At 40.3% G+C, this 20,898-nt stretch overlaps 2 protein-coding genes across 6 annotated transcripts in view; one reads left to right on the forward strand and one right to left on the reverse strand.

Annotated features, from left to right (window-relative positions):
• The window catches only part of dok7b (docking protein 7b), a 46,342-nt gene that overhangs the window by 2,038 nt on the left and 23,406 nt on the right, over nucleotides 1–20,898 (reverse strand). For 3 of the 5 annotated variants that reach the window (XM_080881433.1, XM_080881435.1, XM_080881432.1), the window contains 4 exons: nucleotides 19,246–19,294; nucleotides 18,514–18,666; nucleotides 18,133–18,354; nucleotides 14,330–15,811 (listed from right to left, as the gene is read on the reverse strand). In XM_080881433.1, the coding sequence (XP_080737559.1) occupies nucleotides 15,675–15,811; nucleotides 18,133–18,354; nucleotides 18,514–18,666; nucleotides 19,246–19,294 (561 nt within the window). In that variant the 3' untranslated portion in view covers nucleotides 14,330–15,674. Of the gene's footprint in view, nucleotides 1–14,329; nucleotides 15,812–18,132; nucleotides 18,355–18,513; nucleotides 18,667–19,245; nucleotides 19,295–20,898 lie in introns of those variants that run through there. The other 2 variants (XM_080881434.1, XM_080881436.1) reach the window with 2 other exon arrangements.
• lrpap1 (low density lipoprotein receptor-related protein associated protein 1) lies at nucleotides 1,413–14,194 on the forward strand. The gene is made up of 8 exons (XM_080881437.1): nucleotides 1,413–1,705; nucleotides 2,180–2,324; nucleotides 8,591–8,721; nucleotides 9,602–9,722; nucleotides 11,139–11,294; nucleotides 12,115–12,197; nucleotides 12,747–12,923; nucleotides 13,433–14,194. Exons 1-8 carry the CDS (start codon nucleotides 1,544–1,546, stop codon nucleotides 13,499–13,501), a joined length of 1,044 nt encoding a protein of 347 aa, XP_080737563.1. The 5' UTR covers nucleotides 1,413–1,543; the 3' UTR covers nucleotides 13,502–14,194.

Here is a 20,898-nt window from a genome sequence, read left to right on the forward strand (position 1 = left end):
AATTCACTTCAGTTATTGTGGTATATAAGCATGAACGTTATAGAAACAATATACTCAAGGTCGGATCAATAATAAAAAATGTATTTTGTCTCTCAAAAATTTTGATTATCTCAGCTTTTTTTGATATGTAGTGAGCAAAACCAACTATTAATAATAGTGTGTGTGTGTGTGTGTGTGTGTGTGTGTGTGTGTGTGTGTGTGTGTGTGTGTGTGTGTGTGTGTGTGTGTGTGTGTGTGTGTTTGTTTTAACTCCTTTAAACTTTTAAGGTAACTGACCACTGACCCAAACTGTAAAAGTAGTTTTCTTCTGTTTCTCAGTGATTTCAAACAATAAAAGCTTTTCTCCTTATACATTTTTTGGCATTTAGATCAATTTTGAAGGATCACACAGTTTTTAGTTTTTTATCTGTTTGCCTGTTTTGGTTTGTTTGTTTGTTCTGGTTTGATTTGCAGGGTTTCTGTTTGTTTGCTGGCTTATTTTTATGGGTTTTATATTATATTATCTTTCTTTTCTACCACACCGTGTTAATAGGTGGTGTCACTCATGTACAGGCTTGATTTTTGTAAATGTTTTACCTTTTATTGTAATAAAACAAAAAGTCAAATCTTTAGGTAGCCTTTCAATGCTAAACTGGCCTGTGTGCAGTTCAGTTCTTTCACCAACTGAAAACATTTGCTGTATCATTAAACACAAAAAGTACCCAGGACTGATGCTTAGAGACTGTAGTTAAAAGAAGAGGCGATGCTACACAAGTAGTAAAACAGGTTGCTGCCATCAAGTTTAACATTAGTTAACATTTTTATTGAAGTGTTAACTAATGGCCCACCTTCTTAGCTGTAGGTACCAACAACAAATGAGAACATTTTTCATTTTAAGCTGAAAAAATGTTTTTCAGCTTAAAATGCATAAGCTGAAAAACATTTTTCAGCTTATGCATTTTATATGTTTTCTGTGTAGTTTTGTGAATAACATATGGGCTTATGAGATTTGCAAATCATTGCTTTTTGTTTTTACTTATATTTTACACAGTATCCAATAATAATAATAATAATAATAATAATAATAATGGATATCAAATTCTTTTCGTTTTCTTTTAGAAAAACTTCGCATCCAGTTAACAGGTATCTTCTTTGGTATCTCCTTTAAGAAAGCGGTGTTTCCGTCATCCCAGTGTTTTAAAGTTACTTGGTCTTTTCAACGGGTACTTGAAAATAGAGACAGCATCCATACTAGTACAGTAAACGCGTGGAGGCTTTCTATTTGCTGTCGGAGTCTGCAGCCTTGTTGCTAGGTAACAGCGCAGAGCGGCATTTCCAGTGTAGTTCAAGGAACGCTCTTTCCGCTTTAGTAGCTACAGAAAGGCTGCGCCAAGAAAATACATATCCCACAGTGCACTTCTCGCGGAAATGCCCGCCTCTTTTGAGCATATGACTTTCGGTACTCCAGTGAATCACAACAATACCCCGTTTGTGGTGCTGTGTGGTTCATTTAAGTATTTTGGTGGTGTTTTTCTGTCGTTAGTTGCGCAGAGTTGTTTTGAAAATGAGGCTGCAGTGTTTGTTCGCAGCTTTGTGTCTCGGCGTTGGTGTAATGGCCGGGAAATACTCCCGGGAGCTGAATGAGCCCAAACCGAACGACAGAGATGGGCAGGCAGTGGAGTTCAGGATAGCTAAGCTAAACCAGGTCTGGGAGAAAGCTCAAAGGGTATGTATTTAAGACGATCAACAGCACGATTCATGTAGCACAAATAATTTGAGGAAAATGCTGAAACAATGAAGACAGGGCAATAAGAGATACATGATCGACGTACTGAGCTATGCACAGACCCAGGGGATCAGGTGGACGTTTCCTTAGTTGGAAAAAAAAATCAGGCGTCTTTTGTTCATTGTGAAGTTGGTACTTACAGCTAAGACGGTGGGCCAAGCTTGGTATTGGAAAATTGTTGAAAAATGCGTTTTACTGCGGCTAATCCCAGTGAGCATCATTTAGCATTTAACTGCCTCTTCAGCTGCCTCATCAGACCTTTGGTCAATATTTAATAGACTGTTATTGTGAGCAAAATTCTCCAGTAGGATTATGGAAAAAAAATATCTCTCTGTGTACTTTTCTGTTTCTGCAAACTTTCTCCCTCTGCCTGTCTAACAAAGCCAACATTTTCTACTCTTTTGGATTTAACAGATGCAGTTGTCTCCAGTCCGACAGGCTGAGCTGCACAGTGACCTGAAGATCCAGGAGAAAGATGAGCTGCAGTGGAAAAAAATGAAGGTGGAGGGATTCGATGAAAATGGGGAGAAGGAGGCCCAGCTCAGGCGCAACTTCCATGGTAAGACAAACTGCAGACTGCTTCAATCAGCAGTAGTTAGAGCTTTGTCCTGAGTCAGTTTCCTCTAGATCCTTAATCACCATCTTTAACAATCCCTGTACTGACATTTTTTATGGGTTTGATTAGTAATAATGACTGCAACGTATCCTAACACACTGGTAGTCACTAAAGCCAACAAAAAAACAGGAACAGAGAGTATCACAGGATTTCTTCTTCTTCCTCTCCTTTCACTGCTTCCTTTAGGGGCCACCACAGCAGATCATCTAGCCTATCCCTAGCATCATCTTCCATCCTCTCTGCCACTGCAACCCTCTGTATGTCCTCTTCAATTACATTTATGAACCCCCTCTGTGATCTGCCTCCTTCTCTCCTGCATAGTAGTTCCATCTTCAGCATCTTATCTTGCCTCTCTAATCAGTGGGTCACGATGCGTTGGTAAGAGCCATCTTCTCTCATCAAAAAGACAGATATTTTTAGAGTTAATGAATTTAAAGTTATTCCTTTTAATTTTCTTTTTGTCTAATATGGGAAAGCAGAAGGTTAATGACACCTGGCTTGAGAACAGCATCTTTAGTTTTTGTTTTAAACCTTGGAAAATAATAAAACGAAATCCTCTCATGCAAAAACACAAACAAAAGACTTTACAGAAGTTTTATCTTGTAAAACTGTTTGAGATCCTCCATTTTTCTTGCCACTGTAGACATGAAACGGGTCCTAAATTGCTTTGCTAGTGGTGTAAGAAAATAATAATAATCTTGAATCTAACTTTTACAAACTTTCTGAATTTCAATGTCATTTAAACCCAGTGCTAAAAAGAGACATGTTAAGACAGATTGTTTAGGTAGGTCTAATTTAGTCAAGGCATATACTGTAGATGTCAATCGAACAAAGACAAAGAAAATGTTTAATGATAGATTAAGTACATGTACTTTTTATAGTATATGTGCTAAACATGGCAAAGTTTAAGGATCACATACTTGACCATAAAAGTAAAAGTTTAACCGGAGTAAACATTCTGATGTACTGGTTTGTCATTTAAAATAAACTCTGAAGGTCATACTTCTAAGCTGTGGTAGTGATTCCCCCACTGCTCCTTCCTGCTGTTATCAGTAGCACTCTTCATATCTCACTTAATCTGTTCACTTGTCACCTGGCAGATGAGTTACTAAAAGCATACCAATTTTATTTTATGTGCTATTCAGGCTGTGGGTAAAAAGATATTTCTGTATTTTGAATTACACTTTAGATATTCTTTATGTAGTATTTAGCAGTGTTTAGACTGAGGTCCTATTGTATGATTTTAAAGGATAGGCATACTGTATCTCCCTTTATTCCTTGTGAGAGCTCGGCCAGCAGTCCACCTGCTCTGGTTCCTCTCCTTCCTCGCTCCCCTGTGGTGCAGTGACCTTCCTGCTACAGGCAGAGCAACACAGTCCCTCCTTTAGCTGGCTAAATATAATTTTTTAAGGAGCACGTCGAGTCATCTTTTCCATGCTGAATCCTGTCCTTCTCCTTAACTCATTCTAATTGAGCTTCACAGTCATTTTGTCTCCCTCATTACCTTCATTTCCTCTGCGCTTGTTCTTGATGTATTTTATATGTCAAAAGACACTCCTCACACCGGTCAGTCGGAGAACGTAAACACACAACGATGAAAGTGTGCAATGTAAACTGTTTAACTCCTCCAGCACCACAGAGATTTTCTACGGTCTTAATAAAGATTTTAAACTAGCATGCTGTATATGTAAACACACTTATTGAAGTTAATAAATGACACTGGTGATTTGCAAAAATGCTGTGATGGTGCTGAATCAGCACCTACAATAAACGTTTACTGGAGAATAATGAGGGCAGAGATTTCTCAGTCCCAAGTCCATCTTTATATGCTTTGTTTTTCAATTTGCCAAATTCATCAAAATTTTTTTTTGACCACTTATTCAGTTCAGGGTCACAGAATAACTGGAGCGTGGCTGGTACACCCTGGACCGGTTAACAGTCACTGACAAATATTTACCTTTTTATTTGCCAATAATAATAGTTATCTTTCCTGAAGGTTTTTGAATGTGCTTATTATCATTATTATTATTATTATTATTATTATTATTATTATTATCTCTTGTCTTATTCACTTTATGATGTAGACATTCTGCAAAATTGTGGGGTTGTTCACGATGCCACTGCTACTAAATTAATTAATTGACAAATACTACTTAATGTCTTGAAAAAATATTCATTCTAGGTTGTTTTTAAAAGCCATTGGCAGCCTTATCATTAGGGGTGCAACGATACTCGTATCGATATTGAACTGTTCGATACAGTGCTTTCGGTTCGGTACGCATATGTATCGAATACAAAATAAATTTTTAATTTATTTTATCAACTTTCCTTCTGACGATGCTGTCTGTGTTGAGCGCTCAGTGGATCTGCGCTCGACAGTGCAGCCTAGGCGGAGTAGTCGAACGCAGATTCACTGAGGGCAGGGCAAGCTAGCGAGACAGAAGTTACGCTCTCCTTGCAACATGGCAAATTGAACCTCTCCCACCCTCATTCAGATCTGGCGTTTGGAACTATTTTGGTTTTCATGTGACGTATGACCCTGAAGGTAAGCGTGTCATGGACTAAAGTAAAACAGTATGTTGGATGTGCCACGCAATGCTCAATTACATGGGTGGGAGCTAGTGTGTTAGCGCAGTTAGCTCGTTAACGTGTTGGCCGTCCACAACGGAGATTTGCCGTTGTGGCGTTAAGGTCATTTCAATGAGATTTACGCTGACAGCACCAGTGGGAACACAACGAATATGACTGCACATTTACACCGACATCATCCTAGTGCAAAGACAAGTGGAAGCAGAAAACAACAAGCAGCATGCTACAAACTTTACCCGAGTCATTTAGACAGCCGTTAGCACATGATTCTCCTTATGGGGACCTGATATGTTTAATATGCTGCTGAGAATATAGCCCAGAAGAAGCGTATAGTACCGCTTTTATTTTGGAAAGAGCCATTTCTCTGTAATAAACTCTCTTTTCCAAAGATGAGTGATTCCTCAATCAGATACAGGGCTCGCAAAATCGCCTGCCCAACGTCCCTGGGCTAGCGATTTTTCGGGCTACCAAAATTTATCTCTGCCCTGCCCGTTGGCCTATCGTAGGAAGGAAAAATATATGTCAATGCTTTTGCATTCTTTCGGAAATGTAGCTGGGTAATTATGTCATTGGCATCGGTGAGCCACTGTCAATATGTGACATATTGAAATCGCGTTTGAATTTGCGCTTGTTTTTTGCTTTCACTTTGCAATTGCGCACTGTGTATAGAGAGCGACAGCACTGATTGGTGAGTGATGATAATTTGCGCACCAATTCCTCTGACATCGTCTTATCAATCGTTAGCTTACTATGCAAACATGACAAGTGAAATCTCCTGCAGCAAGCTTAAACATGTGAGAGGTTGATCGCGCAGAGAATCGCTGAGCGTTATGTGAGTGCGTGTGTAAAAGCAGCAGGATATATATTGTAGCGGGTCAGGGCTGTTCGGGGTTCTGTTTGTACAGTTATGTTTTGTTTTTATTGCCATAGTGACGGGTGACGCCCTCTCGCTGCGACGGTGTGTCCTTCCGGGGTCAGAGGGCGCCCTGTGTGTTGTTGTTGTTGTTGTTGCTGTGCGGTTGCCGCGCTGAGCAGTTAGCTAGCGGCAGTGTTCTTCTGCAGATGTCAATAAACGGCTGTGCTCCCTGGCTAGCTCACGGGAAGCAAGACCAAACGACACCTCCGTCTCCTCGTTGTCTGAGCTCGCCACATTGGTGTCAGAAGTGGGATGATGGTGGCACCCCATGTTCTGACCCGAGTGACTTTTCCTCCGCCGGTCGTGACCGGCCGGTGCGCCAAAAGAAGGCACCTGGACATTTGCAGGACTTTGTGTGGGGTAATGGGGTCGTCGGGGACGACTGACCCCTTAGGTGGGGGCTATGTAGCGGGTCAGGGCTGTTCGGGGTTCTGTTTGTACAGTTATGTTTTGTTTATGTTGCCATAGTGACGGGTGACGCCCTCTCACTGCGACGGTGTGTCCTTCCGGGGTCAGAGGGCGCCCTGTGTGGCGTTGTTGTTGTTGCTGTGCGGTTGCCGCGCTGAGCAGTTAGCTAGCGGCAGTGTTCTTCTGCAGATGTCAATAAACGGCTGTGCTCCCTGGCTAGCTCACGGGAAGCAAGACCAAACGATACCTCCGTCTCCTCCTTGTCTGAGCTCGCCACAATATTTTAGTTCTGCTGAGCCAAATAAGACAGGTCAGGGTGAAGAAGTGACAGCCAAAGAAAAGCTTACCACAAAACGGAAAAGTTATGACAAATCAGACTATAAGGCAAAAAGAAAGTGCAGCTTTATGGTTTCACGGACAAAAGAATTTCTGTGGCTGCAATATGACAAGCGAAATAACCAGGGCTGCAGGTGCGCATTCGCTGTCAAAATAAAAAACGGGCACAAGATAAGAAGTTGCAACGCGTGTTTACATACATAAGATTTTCAGAAGGAGGACAGACATTTGTTTAGAACTCTTAAAGATGTCGAAGAAGCAAGCTCCTTTAAGCAATTGCTGTGATGTTCCTCCACCTCCAAAGAAATGTCAGGAGTCCGAACCACAAAAGAAGCACGTATTCTCGGAAAAGTAGTTGCAGGAGGTGAGCTGGCTTCAAACAAATGATGAACGCACAGAGATGTGGTGCGGAATGTGCCGTGAAAACTTAATAAATGACAAATTAAAAAGGCATGAACATTTTTTTTTATCGAAAAAATATTGAACCGTGACACCAAAGTATCGAACCGAACCGAGAATTTTGTGTATTGTTGCACCCCTACTTATCATGTGCTATATAGACAGAAATATAATATAATACAGCAGACATGGGCACTCAAACAATCCTGAAAGGAAACCTATAAATCCAATGAAGTTGGCCTTTGTCCAGGGTGGCTGTAGCTCACTCAGAGCAGGTTACCTACTAATCAGAAGTTTGTTTGATCACCATCTGCTCCAGTCTGCATGCCAAATATCACTGGGCAACATACTAACCCCAAGTTGCTCTCCAGTGCATCCATCCGAGTATGAATGCGTGTGAATGTTAGATAGAAAGCACTTACATAGAAGAAAGTGCTTGTGTGAATGGGTGAGTGAGACAAGTAGCCTTGAGAGCTCAGAGTAGAAAGGTGCTATATAAGAACCAGTCCATTTACCATGTCCCACCCCTGCCCCCAAAGAGCTATAGCTTTATAATAGATCAGAACTTACTGCTCACTTTTTCCATATTAACTTAGGCACAGACTTATTCTTACTGGCCCAAAATGATTTCCCAGAGGTCTTTGACTCAGTAGAGTTGACCAAGTTATTGTTTGGCTGGTATTTAGTTGCTATAAAGAAAGCAGAGAAGGCTGTCATCATATGTCAGTCAGGGTAACATCTGACTGTGTTTTGCTGCTAAGTCACAGTTTATGTAGATTTGGCTGATATATGATAGAAACTATGACAAACTCATAACTGGATGAAGCTGGTGGAAAGTGATTAATTTCGCATTTGGGAGAAAATTACGTGCAGTGATGCATTAAGTCAGCAGCAACTATGTGATTACAAAGTTTTTAAATTACACCAAGCATCTTTTTTGCTTTTCTTCAGGGGAAGAAAAGAGTATATGCTTATATTAGACAACAAATGCATATTCCATTCTCTTCCACTTATCCTTGTCAGGGTCACGGGGGAGCTGGAGCCTATCGCTGCTACCATAGGGCGAGAGGCAGGGTACACACCTGGACAGGTTGCCAGTCTTGTCACAGGGCTAACACAGAGAGAGACAACCATTCACACTCACATTCAAACCTATGGACAATTTAGAATTACCAGTTAACTTAACCTTACTAACTGCATGTCTTTGGATTTTGGGAAGAAGCTGGACTCCACACAGAAAGGCCCCAGGAAAATAAAATAACCACTAAAAATATATCTATAGTCCGACATCGACTGACTAAAATATTGGTCTGGCTCTACTTCTTCGTTACCTTCATTAGGGATCCTACTCCCCTTGATGTTTCCTTTGAAATTTATGAGTTACTGTCAAGGGGTTTAGAGTCTTGTTAAATGATTAATATGCATGTCTTAGTCACTTTAGATTCTCTTGCCTATCTCCCGCTTCCTCCCAAGATACAGCCTCTGTTGTTGTTCCTTAGAGGCTCATGTCAGGATAATTCAACACAGCGTTTGTTTAAAGTCTTGTGGTTGTGTTATGCAGTGATCCTCGCCAAGTATGGGATGGATGGGAAAAGGGACACACGGCCACTGGAGAGCAACTCACTGAAAGATCACGACATCAAGGAGGAAGATGCATTTGAGGATCCCAGACTGGACAAACTCTGGAACAAGGTTTGTGTTTGTGTGCATAATTCTGAAAATGCTGAAGTATTGCTTTATGTAAGGTGCTTTGATTTAATGCTTGCATTGTTTGTAGTGTAACTGTAAGACTTCAATGCCAACCCTGTTGCTGTTCCTCTTTAAAAACCTTATCACAGCCAGTAAAAATAAAAACTTATGGACATGAACTTCAGATCAGCTTAGTGCCACTCGGCTTCCAAGAAACAAAGAACAAGAGAACTAAACACTTTACAAGGTAACAAGCTTGTAAAATGTTTAGTGAGTCTCTGATTTCATCATTTTCACTGAACACAGCAAATCCACTACTGCGTGACAAATACATTTTTGCCACATTCTTCCATACACAGTCAACAAATACATTCAGTCTAATCAGAACTTCAAGACTCATTGATCAAATTACATCAAATCTGTAAGATCTAAACTTGTTTAATGGCCAACCAGTCACAAAGGGAGCAGCGTGAGCTAGTTCAAGCAGGAAATTCGAGCTGCATCACACACTGACAACACTAATGCAAGTGCTGATTGCTGCCTTGCATCACTGTTTCAGCTTCTCTTCCACCCCAGCATTCACACCGTAGACCCCAACTCCCCAATTTTCTAAAGTCTTTGTGTGAAAATGAGCAATCTCTGACTATTTTTATATGTCCAATATAGTTGATTGGCTTTAAAATATTCATATAAATGTAAGCATTAAAATCACTACACTTAATAAGCCTAAACCTTCTCAGACTCTTACCAAACAGTCCTGCTGTACTAAGCGTTGATTCTTTTACTGCTACTTGTAATAGTAAATTCTTTCCCATGCAAAAGATCCTCGTTCTTCTGATGCCTTTGAAACTAACTATATCTCTAATGCCTCTTCCCCCACCAGGCTAAGATCTCGGGGAAGTTCTCTGATGAGGAGCTGCTGAACTTGAAGAGGGAGTTCCAGCACCACAAGGACAAGATCCACGAGTACAACATCCTCATGGACACCGTCAGCAGGACTGAGGGTGAGCCATGTGAATCACTCCCTTTGATCCGCTGCAGGCGCGTGTGTCGCACTACTTCTGTTTAGCTTTATTAGTGTTTTCTGAGGCCAGGTTTAAAAGCAGTTCAACCCAGTCCTCCTTTCTGTTGCTTCATCCTTCGTCTATTCAAGAGATCTCCTGCAGAATATCCCTTTCTATCTTAGCAGCTCTTATTGACCCTTTTATGCCATTTACTGCTATTTTTTTTTCTCTGCAGACCTAGCTGGTGTTTGTGATCATATCAGAATCATTTTAAAAAACATAAAGCGGAGTAAATGTAAGAAATAAGGCTTACAAGGTTATAAAGTATATTATATATTATTACTAGATATATTATATATTTTTTTTTTTTTTGCACTAACTTGTCTTGTAGCACCTTGGTTCCTGGAGGAACGTTGTTTCGCCTCACTGTGTATTTTTAAACTGTATATGGTTGAAGTGACAATAAAGTTGAACTTGAACTTGAACTTGAAGTAATATTTTCTAGATGCCATGGCTGTTCTGCACACCCGTGTTTTATAGGGTTGAAGTCTGAGTGCTCTCTGTCTGTCTGCTCAGTCTTGTGGTCATATACGTAGGTGGCAGGTATCAGACTGCACATGTTACCACCCACTACTTTGTGCTCTATCAGTGCTTGTCAAATCACATCAAGCTGTGAGTTTTAAGAGGAGCTGACAGGCCCCACTGTGTTTCAAGTAGGCACGGGGAGGACAGGCACGTCTTCAGATGTGACTTGACACTTTGCAGCTGTTACGTGCCAGAACTTTCCCGATAGCGCTGCACAGCGCTGCGTTTTTGCCATACAAGCCGGGGGTATTTCTTCTGCTTGTCTGATGCTTTTAAATATTAAGCCAATCACATGTTGCCTTGAGGGATTGTCTGTGAACTTCCACAGTACCTCCACCTCCATCCACTGCCTGTCTAGGTTCCTCAGTTTTCATCCAGTTTGGCTTCTCTTCTTTTTTTCTCCCCCTTTTCTCATCCAAATGTCAACCGTTATCATTTAGTCAGTGTGGTGCTGTACACTTAGGCTTTGTTTGGCTTTTACTTTTTTCTAGCACCACACAGGCTGTTCAAGGTTCTCCTGAAAAAGTTGCTAAATAAATGACAAATAAGCCAGTTTTCTAAAATTACCTTAATCTTTAACGGGTTATTTAATGTAATAATGTAAAAAGCTGCTAATAAAAACTGCCTTTCTTTTTGTCTTTTATTAGTTTAATTTACTTTTTGTCTCTTTCCTATTCCCTTCTGTCATCCATCCCTCATTTTCTCCATCCATCTCCTCTGCCCTCACTCCTATCTAACCCACCCACACTACCCTGCGGGCTTTTCACTTCTAATTTGCCCCCTCTCTCCCTCTTCTCCCCTTTATTTCCTTTCATCTGTTCCTCTCAACAGAAATACACAAGAACGTGATCTCTCCCCTGGAGGGTGATACCAAAGAGCACGTGCTGCAGCAGAAGCACACAGAGCTGAAGCACAAAATGAGAGACCTCAACCAGGGCTTTGAGCGCCTCCGTAAGCTCAGCCACGAGGGCTTCAGTGAAGATAGCGGTGAGACATGAAAAGCACACACACTCCCCGCTTGTCTCTTTTTGCATCTCCATTAGACGCTACATTTATCTCATCAGCTTAATTACTGGGAGTTGTAATCATAATAACACATTACTGTATCACGGCTGATGGCTTAAAGTGTTTTGCATTTTTAAAGACGTTCATTGAAAGCAGCTCACTACGCTGCATTCGCCCAGTGACGTCAAACAGCTCGGCCTTGTGCTGTTTAACAGACGAAACATTTCACTCACCAGTGCATTTTATCTCCACTCCTCAGATATGTAAGGCTGCTGTTAGTTGAGTGTGCTGCAGTTTGTGTTAGGCTTCACTTGCAGGTACAGGTTTCAGCGGGAGGTTGTTGAGAAGTTTAGATGAAGGCATTGTACCTTCTGCTGATTCATAATGATTTTGTTGCTGCGCCTTTACCTCCAGGTTGTTTCTTACTAAACCACTCGTTCCCCTCACGTCTTTGCTTCCTCTTGCAGAAATCTGTTTTTGATCCCCTTCCCTCTTTTTTTTTTTTTTTTTTTTTTTTTTTTTTTTTCTTTTACACTTGCAGTGTTGCAGTTTTGTAGTACTTCAGGAGCGAAGAGAGAGTGTGTGACAGCACCTCAAGATTAAATTCTTAATGCGAGCATTTTGCCTCTTTCATATTTTGTGTGTATTTCTATAAAGTGATAGGTTGTTGTGATTGCATGATATGAAATATCTGCTGCGACTGCTCCTCCTCAGAGCTCCCTTTCTCTTGAGTGTTTGTGGCTCCAAAATGTCTCTTTGGATTGTTTATCTTTTCATCTGCCTTTCCCTTCCTGGTCTGTAGAGTTTCGGGAGCCGCGTGTGATTGAACTGTGGGAGGCTGCCAAGAGAACCAACCTCAGCAACGATGAGCTAGAGTCTCTCAAGGTAGTGCTTACATCTCTTGTGACTGTTTTTATGTTTTTGGACACGCTCTTGCCCTGTCTGTTCCTAAATGACACTTTTTGTTTTAATGTGGTGCTACAATCTAACTTTGACTCCAACTCCACAAAACTTTTTAATCGAGCGCTCTTCTGGCACAGAAGCATTAACTGTATTATTTTCCACTACTTAGTAGCTAAGTACTACTTGTGTACTGTAAGCCACGGAAAGTGCAACTTATTATGATCATATTTTTATGTATTGCACTTTTGAAATTCACAAGTATTCCACTCTCCTGGATCTCGTTGTGCTCCTTTCACCGTTTGTCCCCTTGGGCAGCAGATTGCAGTGAACAACTCAATTTAAATGTTTTGGGGTTTCTATCAGGTTTCAGGATCAAATCTATCACAGGAAACATTCAGCTTGAATTTCCTCTGTGGCACTTAACTTCTATTTGCCTCTTGAGATACATATAAGCTACTTGTTCAGCTGTGCATGTAACTGAAGGTTAACTGAACTTACACCCCTCTATGTTGGCTGCTCTTATTCATTTAGGAGGAGCTACGTCACTTTGAGACTAAGGTAGAGAAGCACAGTCATTACAAGGAGCAGCTGGAGTTGTCCCATCAGAAGTTGCAGCATGTGGAGGCTCTAGGAGACAAGGAGCACATCAAGAGGAACAAGGAAAAGTATGACACACTCGCTGAGAAGACTAGGGAGATGGGCTACAAGGTAAGTAAGAATAAAGAGGTTCTCTTAGCATTTAATATGCTGTTTGACTTCTCACCTGCATTAGAAATGAATAATTATATGTAGTATTTGGTAATTGCTTGTAAGGCTGGAAAGGTCTGGTTGTTGGAGGACTGCAGTAATCCCAGTGTTAAGTGGCTTTTTATTTTCACAGCTTTTTGTTTGCGCTTCAAAGTTTATAACCATCTCAAAGCCATCCACACTTATCTAAGTGAAGTGTATGTATTAACGTGTGCTGTAAGGCCAGATGCATATAACAAACATTGCCAATACAGTAACATAAATGCATAAATAAAATCAAGACAACTGGTTTTCCAGTTTTCACTCCCTGCAACTTGAGCTTGAAATGTGAACAGAATTACAATTTACTATGAAAACAAGCAAACTATTGTTTTCATAGGAAGTAAACTAATAATCATTTGTGTTGACAAGCCCCTGTTTAGCTGCATAGTGGTCTTGCATTTAAATGGCGTGTGTGTGTTTGATTTCAGATGAAGAAACATATGCAGGATTTGTCCAACAAGATTTCTCGCCAGGGACTCCAACACAACGAACTCTGAGAGGTCATCACACCAGTGAAAGAACTGTAATGTTTTTGTTTAGTCACACACAACCTTGATCAACCATGCCACCATTTCTTTTTAACTTAATCAGTGTTTTCTGTGAGTCTTTTTCTACTTTTCTAGAGAATGAAATGCTTAATGAGTGAATTCCTGGTTATTTGTATGTAATATGCATGAAGTATTATAAAGCAGCTTAGACTGTCAGTCAAGGTACAGATAAATTAAATATAGAAGTGTGAGCACCAGTGTGGTACTCCATAGAACAGTTATTTGTATAACAAGTGGAAATAATGTCTTATTGTTGGTGGTAGATAAGGGATAGACAGCATTATTGGCTGTCTTGACCAGACCAGGTGCAGTTGGTCTGTTTGTCCACATTACATCATATGTGCTGTTGCCACTGTAGGACCTCATAGTTTCCCTATTGACATATTTTGGTGTTACTCGAACTGTCTGATCAATATAAAATGAAGATCAAGAGTAGAAGCACTGAAAACTAGTGATCTGAAAATAAAATAGCAGTCTTTAATATTCAGTAAGATACAGGTGCCAACAACAGACATACAGTAATATTTTAAAAATACAGATTTACAACATTCGTATGCTTTGGCATGAATAAAAGCACTTAATACACTGTAGAGAAAAGCGGTCTCTGTAGTGACATTAAAGGATATTTTTTGCAAAACGTTACATTTTCGTGAGTCATCCTCATGCCGTTTCTTTCTCCTCAGAGACACTAGTGGGGAACCAAAATTATAAAAATAAATTTGCATCCATTATTTTACAATTTGTCCTGATGATATCAGGAGGGAGGTGAGAAATTGAAACAAACACTATGCTTTTCCATTCATCTGTCCCTGGCCTCTCACAGACCAGAAGCAGAGGCATTGATTACTGTGATGAATAATGTTTCTGGGTGGCTGATTACTTAGTCATGTCCTGCTTGGACCACATGGGCCTGGATTAATGTAATTTGCACCCTGGGTATAACTGTAAGCTGCTTATTTTTATCGAATGCTTTTCCGCTTTGAGGTGAAATGATCACCAAGGAAGTTGGGGCTCTTGGCATTCAATTGTAAGGCATGAGATGAGATGGGCTTTATCTCACTGTGAAATCTTATTTTGATCCAAACCCAATGGCAGTCGGTGACCTCTTGTGAAAAGAGGTAGCATAAATTATATGGTGATCACAAAGCCTGAAGAAAATCAACCCAGCAAGAAATGTAAATACATTGTTTTCCATACGCAATAGCGATGATAAACAATAGTTTACGCCCATCCCCTTATAATTAAAGCCATTCAACCAGTAATCTTGGTAGTCTTGAGATTACTTGTTGGCATCGGTAAGGTAGGTTTCCATCAATCCAAAGCATATACAAGGTGTGATTATAAAGTTCCAGGACTCATATAATAAAAGGACTGTTACATTCAGCTGCGTGCTCATTCCCAAAGGCTTGCCACAGCAGATGGATTCGCTGTTTTTGATGTGGCACAGATTTTATACCGGATGCTCTTCCTTATCCAGCCCTCCCTTTAATCCACACCTGGGACTGACACTGAGTACACTCGCTTGTGATCACCTGAGGATGGGTTTGTGTGTCCTCCTCAAACCAGAAATTTTTGCCTATAAGGCAAATCTGGATCCAAAAAATACTAAAAGGACTTAAAATATGACTAAATTTGGGGAATCGCCCCTTTAAGGCCTTTTCCTGGATCCCAAAACACAGCAGATCATTTGCAACTACTGCTTAACCACAGACCTTGTTAATGATTTTGTTTTAAACTGGCTTGACTTTCATGTCTGTGTTGAAGAAGACATTGAGGGGGTTGAGTTTTTTGCATCTTGCATAAAAGCCAAGCAGACAACTATGTAACATTTCTGTGATAAAAGGTATCGAGACAAACGCAGGAAAAAGCTAGTTTAAAAGCAAGTAAGAGAAAAACACTTAACACAAAATAGAAGCTGCATAAGAAAGCTCCCAAAGCTTTACCGTTAGTGGAATGGACTGTGGGAATTTCATTACAATGTCACAACTGTGGGTGTGTTATTAAGTACAAAATAACCGGTATGATAATCCACCACATTTGAGTATGTCAGCTTTTCCAGAGAGTTGGAGAGAATCTGCAGTCAAAACTATTCTGAAGTGTCATCCAGTTGGGCGTTCCAGAGTCAGTTTGGTGGCCCTTGCCGCCTGCTCTCCAGCTGAGTCAGTCTGTCCTCCCTGGCCTGAACATGCTCCGCCCCCACTCTCTGAGCTGTTTCCATGGCAGTGATGTCCAGGTGGGCGTACCTGATGGAGCCCTCTTCTGGATGAGAAAATGATGGAGGGGGTTAATAAAAAAAATAAAAAATAAAAAAAAGTCTTGCTACAGTGTGTCATATAATCTTAGACCAGTCTCCCAGAGATGCATTATACCCTCACTCTGCCCCTTCTGTCTCCTCAGACTGATTTTTAGTTGGTATTTCTGAAATACACATTTAACACATTAACTTCGTCTGTGTATTAAAAAGCCATAAAATTGCCTGTAATCGAAATGCTCTCATTTTATTAGGTTTTAACACCTGGAGGCGTCTTAAAAATGCATCCACCTTTGTGCTTAACGACAATAAATGTCCATTCCTCAAAAAGTGCTATAAAAACTTTATATATTCATATTTTTTTTCACTTTAAATTGGTCAGTCTTTTAAAACTACTTCTCCCTGAAATATTCATATAAAGTTTTAATTATATTTTCGTTGTTTTAACCCTTTAAATCACAAAAAAACTAAAAAAAAAAACTAAAAAACTAAATATTTTCCCAAAAAAACATTTGAAGTAATATTTGATTGTTATTATAATTAGGCCTTTAGATGGACTAAAGATTGGCACAAACAGTCATTTCGATCGCCTTTTATTTTTTTTTTCAGGACCAGAAAATGGTCTCCAGGCGGCAAATGCTCCTCCTCTAGGCCGAAATAAGTGCATGTTGCCGGGGTAAGTCGCGACGATCACCGGGGCACGATCACCGGGGACTGCTTTTTCCAGCCCACACGTCCGATACCACGTGACAACAAATACGTCATTTCCTGTTGACTAAAAAAAAAAATGCACCCTCTCATGGTCCTAGGGACCGAAAAATGGTCCGCACGATCAGCGGGCGAAGCCGCTGCTGCACGCCGGAAAAGAGGCGTCATTTCCGGCAGGTCTGTCCAAGCAGCCCGCTGTTTTCCAGCAGAGGTCAAATGTGAAGCAAGGGCGCCACCCGGTGGACAAATAAAAAAATTACAACTCTAAGGCCTGTAGTCCAAAACGAAACCCAAGCTGGAAACCTGACTTTCCCTTTGACCGTATTTTTTCTGGCGTGAAAAATAGCGTTTATAATGGGTTTCAATGGGACAATTTTTGTCCAAAGGCATAAAGGTGGATGCATTGCTGTAGCTTAGCCATTTTAGGCTAATTTAATGAATTTACACCACAATTAAACAAAAAAAGTAAAAAAAAAAATCTTTGACAAATTTGGCTTTAATCCACTCAACACAGTGAAAATGGTTTAAAACTAAAAATTCAAAAGACAATAAATGTCCTTAAGACCCTCCAGGGGTTAACTGATGTAAATTGCTTTCCATCCCTCTAATAAATTGCTTCATTTTCACAGTCTAAATACGTCAGATTATGTTAATTCAGTTAGTTTACACAGAAGCACCGGGAAATAAATTGACTGTTTTCTATAAAAAAAGAATTGCACCTCCTCATTTATTGAACGTATTTATCAGGTTTTTCCTAACAGTGTGAGCTGATCCAAGAACACATTTTCATACATATATATACATATATATATATATATATATATATATATATATATATATATACATATATATATGTGTGTGTGTGTGCGCAGCGTGATAGTGTAGTGGTAAGACGACCTTTTGAGTGGGAGTCACAAGTTTGATTCCAGTAAGGGATGTCTGGGTCCAGTAAGGTGGGCAAGAGAAAAACTAGTAGCTCAGCTTTCCAACATTCGAAAGAAGGCTAGAGATTGAAGGTACAACACACATGCTACGGCAAGGGGGAGCCAAGACGACAGGTTGGGGGGAGAATATCATCAGCCCCACCCGCTTGGGTGAAAGTTGCAACCTAGTACCTTATACCGGGTACAACAACAAGGGGGCTATGAACACCTGCCTGTGATAATAAGCTGGCCAAAGATGGATATTGCTGTCATAAGATCCCCAAATAACCATCATGGAAGGACAGTATACTGCCCAGTATGAACCGGCAGATAGAAGCAGTAACTGACATCCTGTGGCATCCATAGTGGTGGCTTACCATTAAATGATGCTCAAGAAGAGCCCAGTGGTAATCAGAGCACTAAGTGCAGTGACCCCCATCATACCTATCATATTGTTATGATAGATATGCAGAGAATAATCAACAAATCAACCATCTGTTTCATAGCTGTTTGCCCCAGCTTTGCTTGCTATTCTATATTCTAACAACGTCTCAAACATGCCATGCATTATAACAGTGGAGATATTGCACGCAAAATGGGATTTGAAGCTATTCACTTGGCATATATAAAACCAAAAAAAGCAGCAGCAGGAAAAGATAAATAGTTATCTAAAACTGTTTGAGGTGCAATGTTCTTACTGAGTCTGCAGAGCTGCACTGAGTTACCTCTCTCAGCACTGTGCGGACTGGAGCCTGGAGCCGAGCTGGGTTTCTGCAGCTCCAGCTCTGTGTAGAGTAGCTCTCTAGTTTTATACAGCAGAGGGCTAACGGGGATGTTGACATAATTAGTACTGCTGTTACTGCAAGGCCCGCAGTCCAGGGATGCAGGCGGAGGAGCCTCGTGGGAAAACCTGAACATGCCTGAAGGAGAAAACCAAAAGCAGGGGAATTAAATCTGTTGTTTGCAGGACAAAAAGTGTTAAATGTAATTCATTTTAGAGTTAGAAGTCAGTATAGCAACAACAAAACTGTTACACCAGGAAAACATGAGATGTTTTGATTTATTGCAAATTTTCTTACCACAAGCTGATGTTGGTCTGTGCATGCTCGGTGGGACAGGAGGTGGTGGAGGGGCATGCAAGAGCAGAGATGGCAACAGTTTCTTCAGACTTGCAAGCTTAGAACTGATGTCACTGCTGTCGTGCCGTTCCTCCCTGATACAGAGAGGAGAGTCTGGAAACACATTTTTAGGACACTAGGATTAGACTCAAACATTCAGTATGCAGTATACATTAAGTAATGATGTAAAAAACAGTCCCTTAAGTTCTTATTTAACATTAATCAGCTAAACATCTATTAATATTTCCAGCAGACGTAGTTAAATTATGTAATTATTATTACTGATCCATAGACAGCATGTATTTATTTCACCATTTTAGGTGAAGGTCATTTTTAACAGCCTTTTCAGTTGGGTAGTTCAGTCTCAGCGGTGACTCATATTTGCTAAACTCTCACTTTTTAAGTGAAAGTAACTGATAATTGTCCCTTTGAATAAATGTACTGAAACATAATTTCTCATTAAAATGTACTGGAGTGGAAGCAAAAAAGTACTCATCTAAAGTACATTAATAAAACTGTACATCAGTGCAGTACTTGGATTAATATAGCCTGTGTTTCCTGAACTGCATTTGCAAACTGCAAACATATATTTACAATATAAATACATTTCTGGGGAAAGAACGTTTTTGTATGGAGGAAGAATCTTGCAGTGCTTCTAATGAAATAAGGACACAGTTTCATTAACAAACACACCTTGTGAATCTGCAGAAGGTGTCAGGTGCATCAGTGGAGAGCTGTCAGTCTAAAACATACGGGACACAAACAATTATTTTAAAGATTTCCCTTAAAGTGCTTTTGAATTGAATCAAAAACGTCTCAATTTACAGCTCAGTTTTAAAGACAAACATTCGAAGCTGCGTTTTGTCGTCCATTCAGAGTATTAAAGTACCATGCAATTATGCTTATTAATGGCCTTAAAGGGGCCTAGTATGCCCATAATCAGCTCCATACACTGATTCTTGGACTCTGCAAGAGTAGCAACTCTGCTACTGTCTTTTTATGCATCCTCTCAGTTCATTCACTTTGAAATGCGATGTTTCAATGTTTAAGACCCTTTTAAGACCACTCTTTAAAGCCCGTCTTCAAGCTTGGCTGGTGCTTGCAAATAGAAGGTGTGAACAGCAGGTGGGGCTACTGCGCTCACTGTTGTTCGTCTGAGACGTCACTATTAAAAGGCGTTCTATAGCCTCAGCGTAGACTAGAATTCGTTTGCCTGCCAACTTTTTGTGACCCCCACAGGCTTATCTGCAGGGACACTACATTACAATCCACATACTATGCACACATCTTTTAGACACACTGCAAGCAGAATTCGGAACCTGCATCTCTCTGAATCCATGTCCATAACCTTGCCTAAGGGTATCTGCTTTGGTTCATTGGGATAATCGATTGAATATTGATTAGTAAATAATGGAATTTGAAAAAGGGGGGTTTAAAGTTAAAACTTCATTCTACTCCTTTTCGAGCATAAACGTTGTGTAGGTATAGAGATATTAATGAAAACTTGATGTTTTAAGTTTTTCAGTTTGACTAATAACCAAAAAGCAGTTGTATTTTTGTCTTCATTTCAGACAAGTAGTGATTATTTACAGCCCAGATGGAAGAAGTCAGCTCTTAACTTGGTAACTCGTTAAGCCTCTTTTAGCTGCAGCAGCCTGTATCAGATGTTTCCTGTATGATGATGAGCAGGTTAAACAGGACAAAGATTTCTGAGATGTCTTGATTTAAAAACACTCTTCGGGTCATGTCCGAACAGCTCATTAAAATGAAGGTCAGTACCTGCCAGTGCTTGACCATTTGATAACAGTTCCTTTCTTTTGGTTTATTTCTTTTCTTTGGGTTGTTTTCTTGTTGATCACCTTAGCTGCCCACACTTCAGGTCATAAACTACAGCTTTGACACTTTTCTGTTAAATTTCCTCCATAATCCCAGTGTGACCAGCCCCTGAGGTAGCAAGGCAGCCGAAGCCATGATGCCCCTGCCACCATGCTTTACAGTTAGGATTTTGGTGTGTTTTGCCTTTTTCTTTTAAATTAAGTTATTTCAAAAGACATTCAGCAGTCAGTGTTTTGCAGTGTTGAATCAGACTGAAATGTTTATGTAGAGAGCAGTAATTTTGTTTGTAGTGACCTTCCTTTAACACTTTTCCTTTTTCTTATAGTGGACACATACACAGAGACTTTAATGTGAAGAGATTGCTGCGGGCGCTTTGAGCTTTTACCTTTGAGTTCTTTAGTACTGAGCATCGTGCTCTTCGTGTAATGGTGGACAGCCAATCCTATCAAGAGTAGAAACAGCACAAGCATCTAACAGCAGCCTCAAACTTGCAGAGGAGCTCAACACCTT

Source organism: Rhamphochromis sp. 'chilingali', assembly GCF_963969265.1.
Source record: "Rhamphochromis sp. 'chilingali' genome assembly, chromosome: 4".
Taxonomy (NCBI): Eukaryota; Metazoa; Chordata; class Actinopteri; order Cichliformes; family Cichlidae; genus Rhamphochromis; species Rhamphochromis sp. 'chilingali'.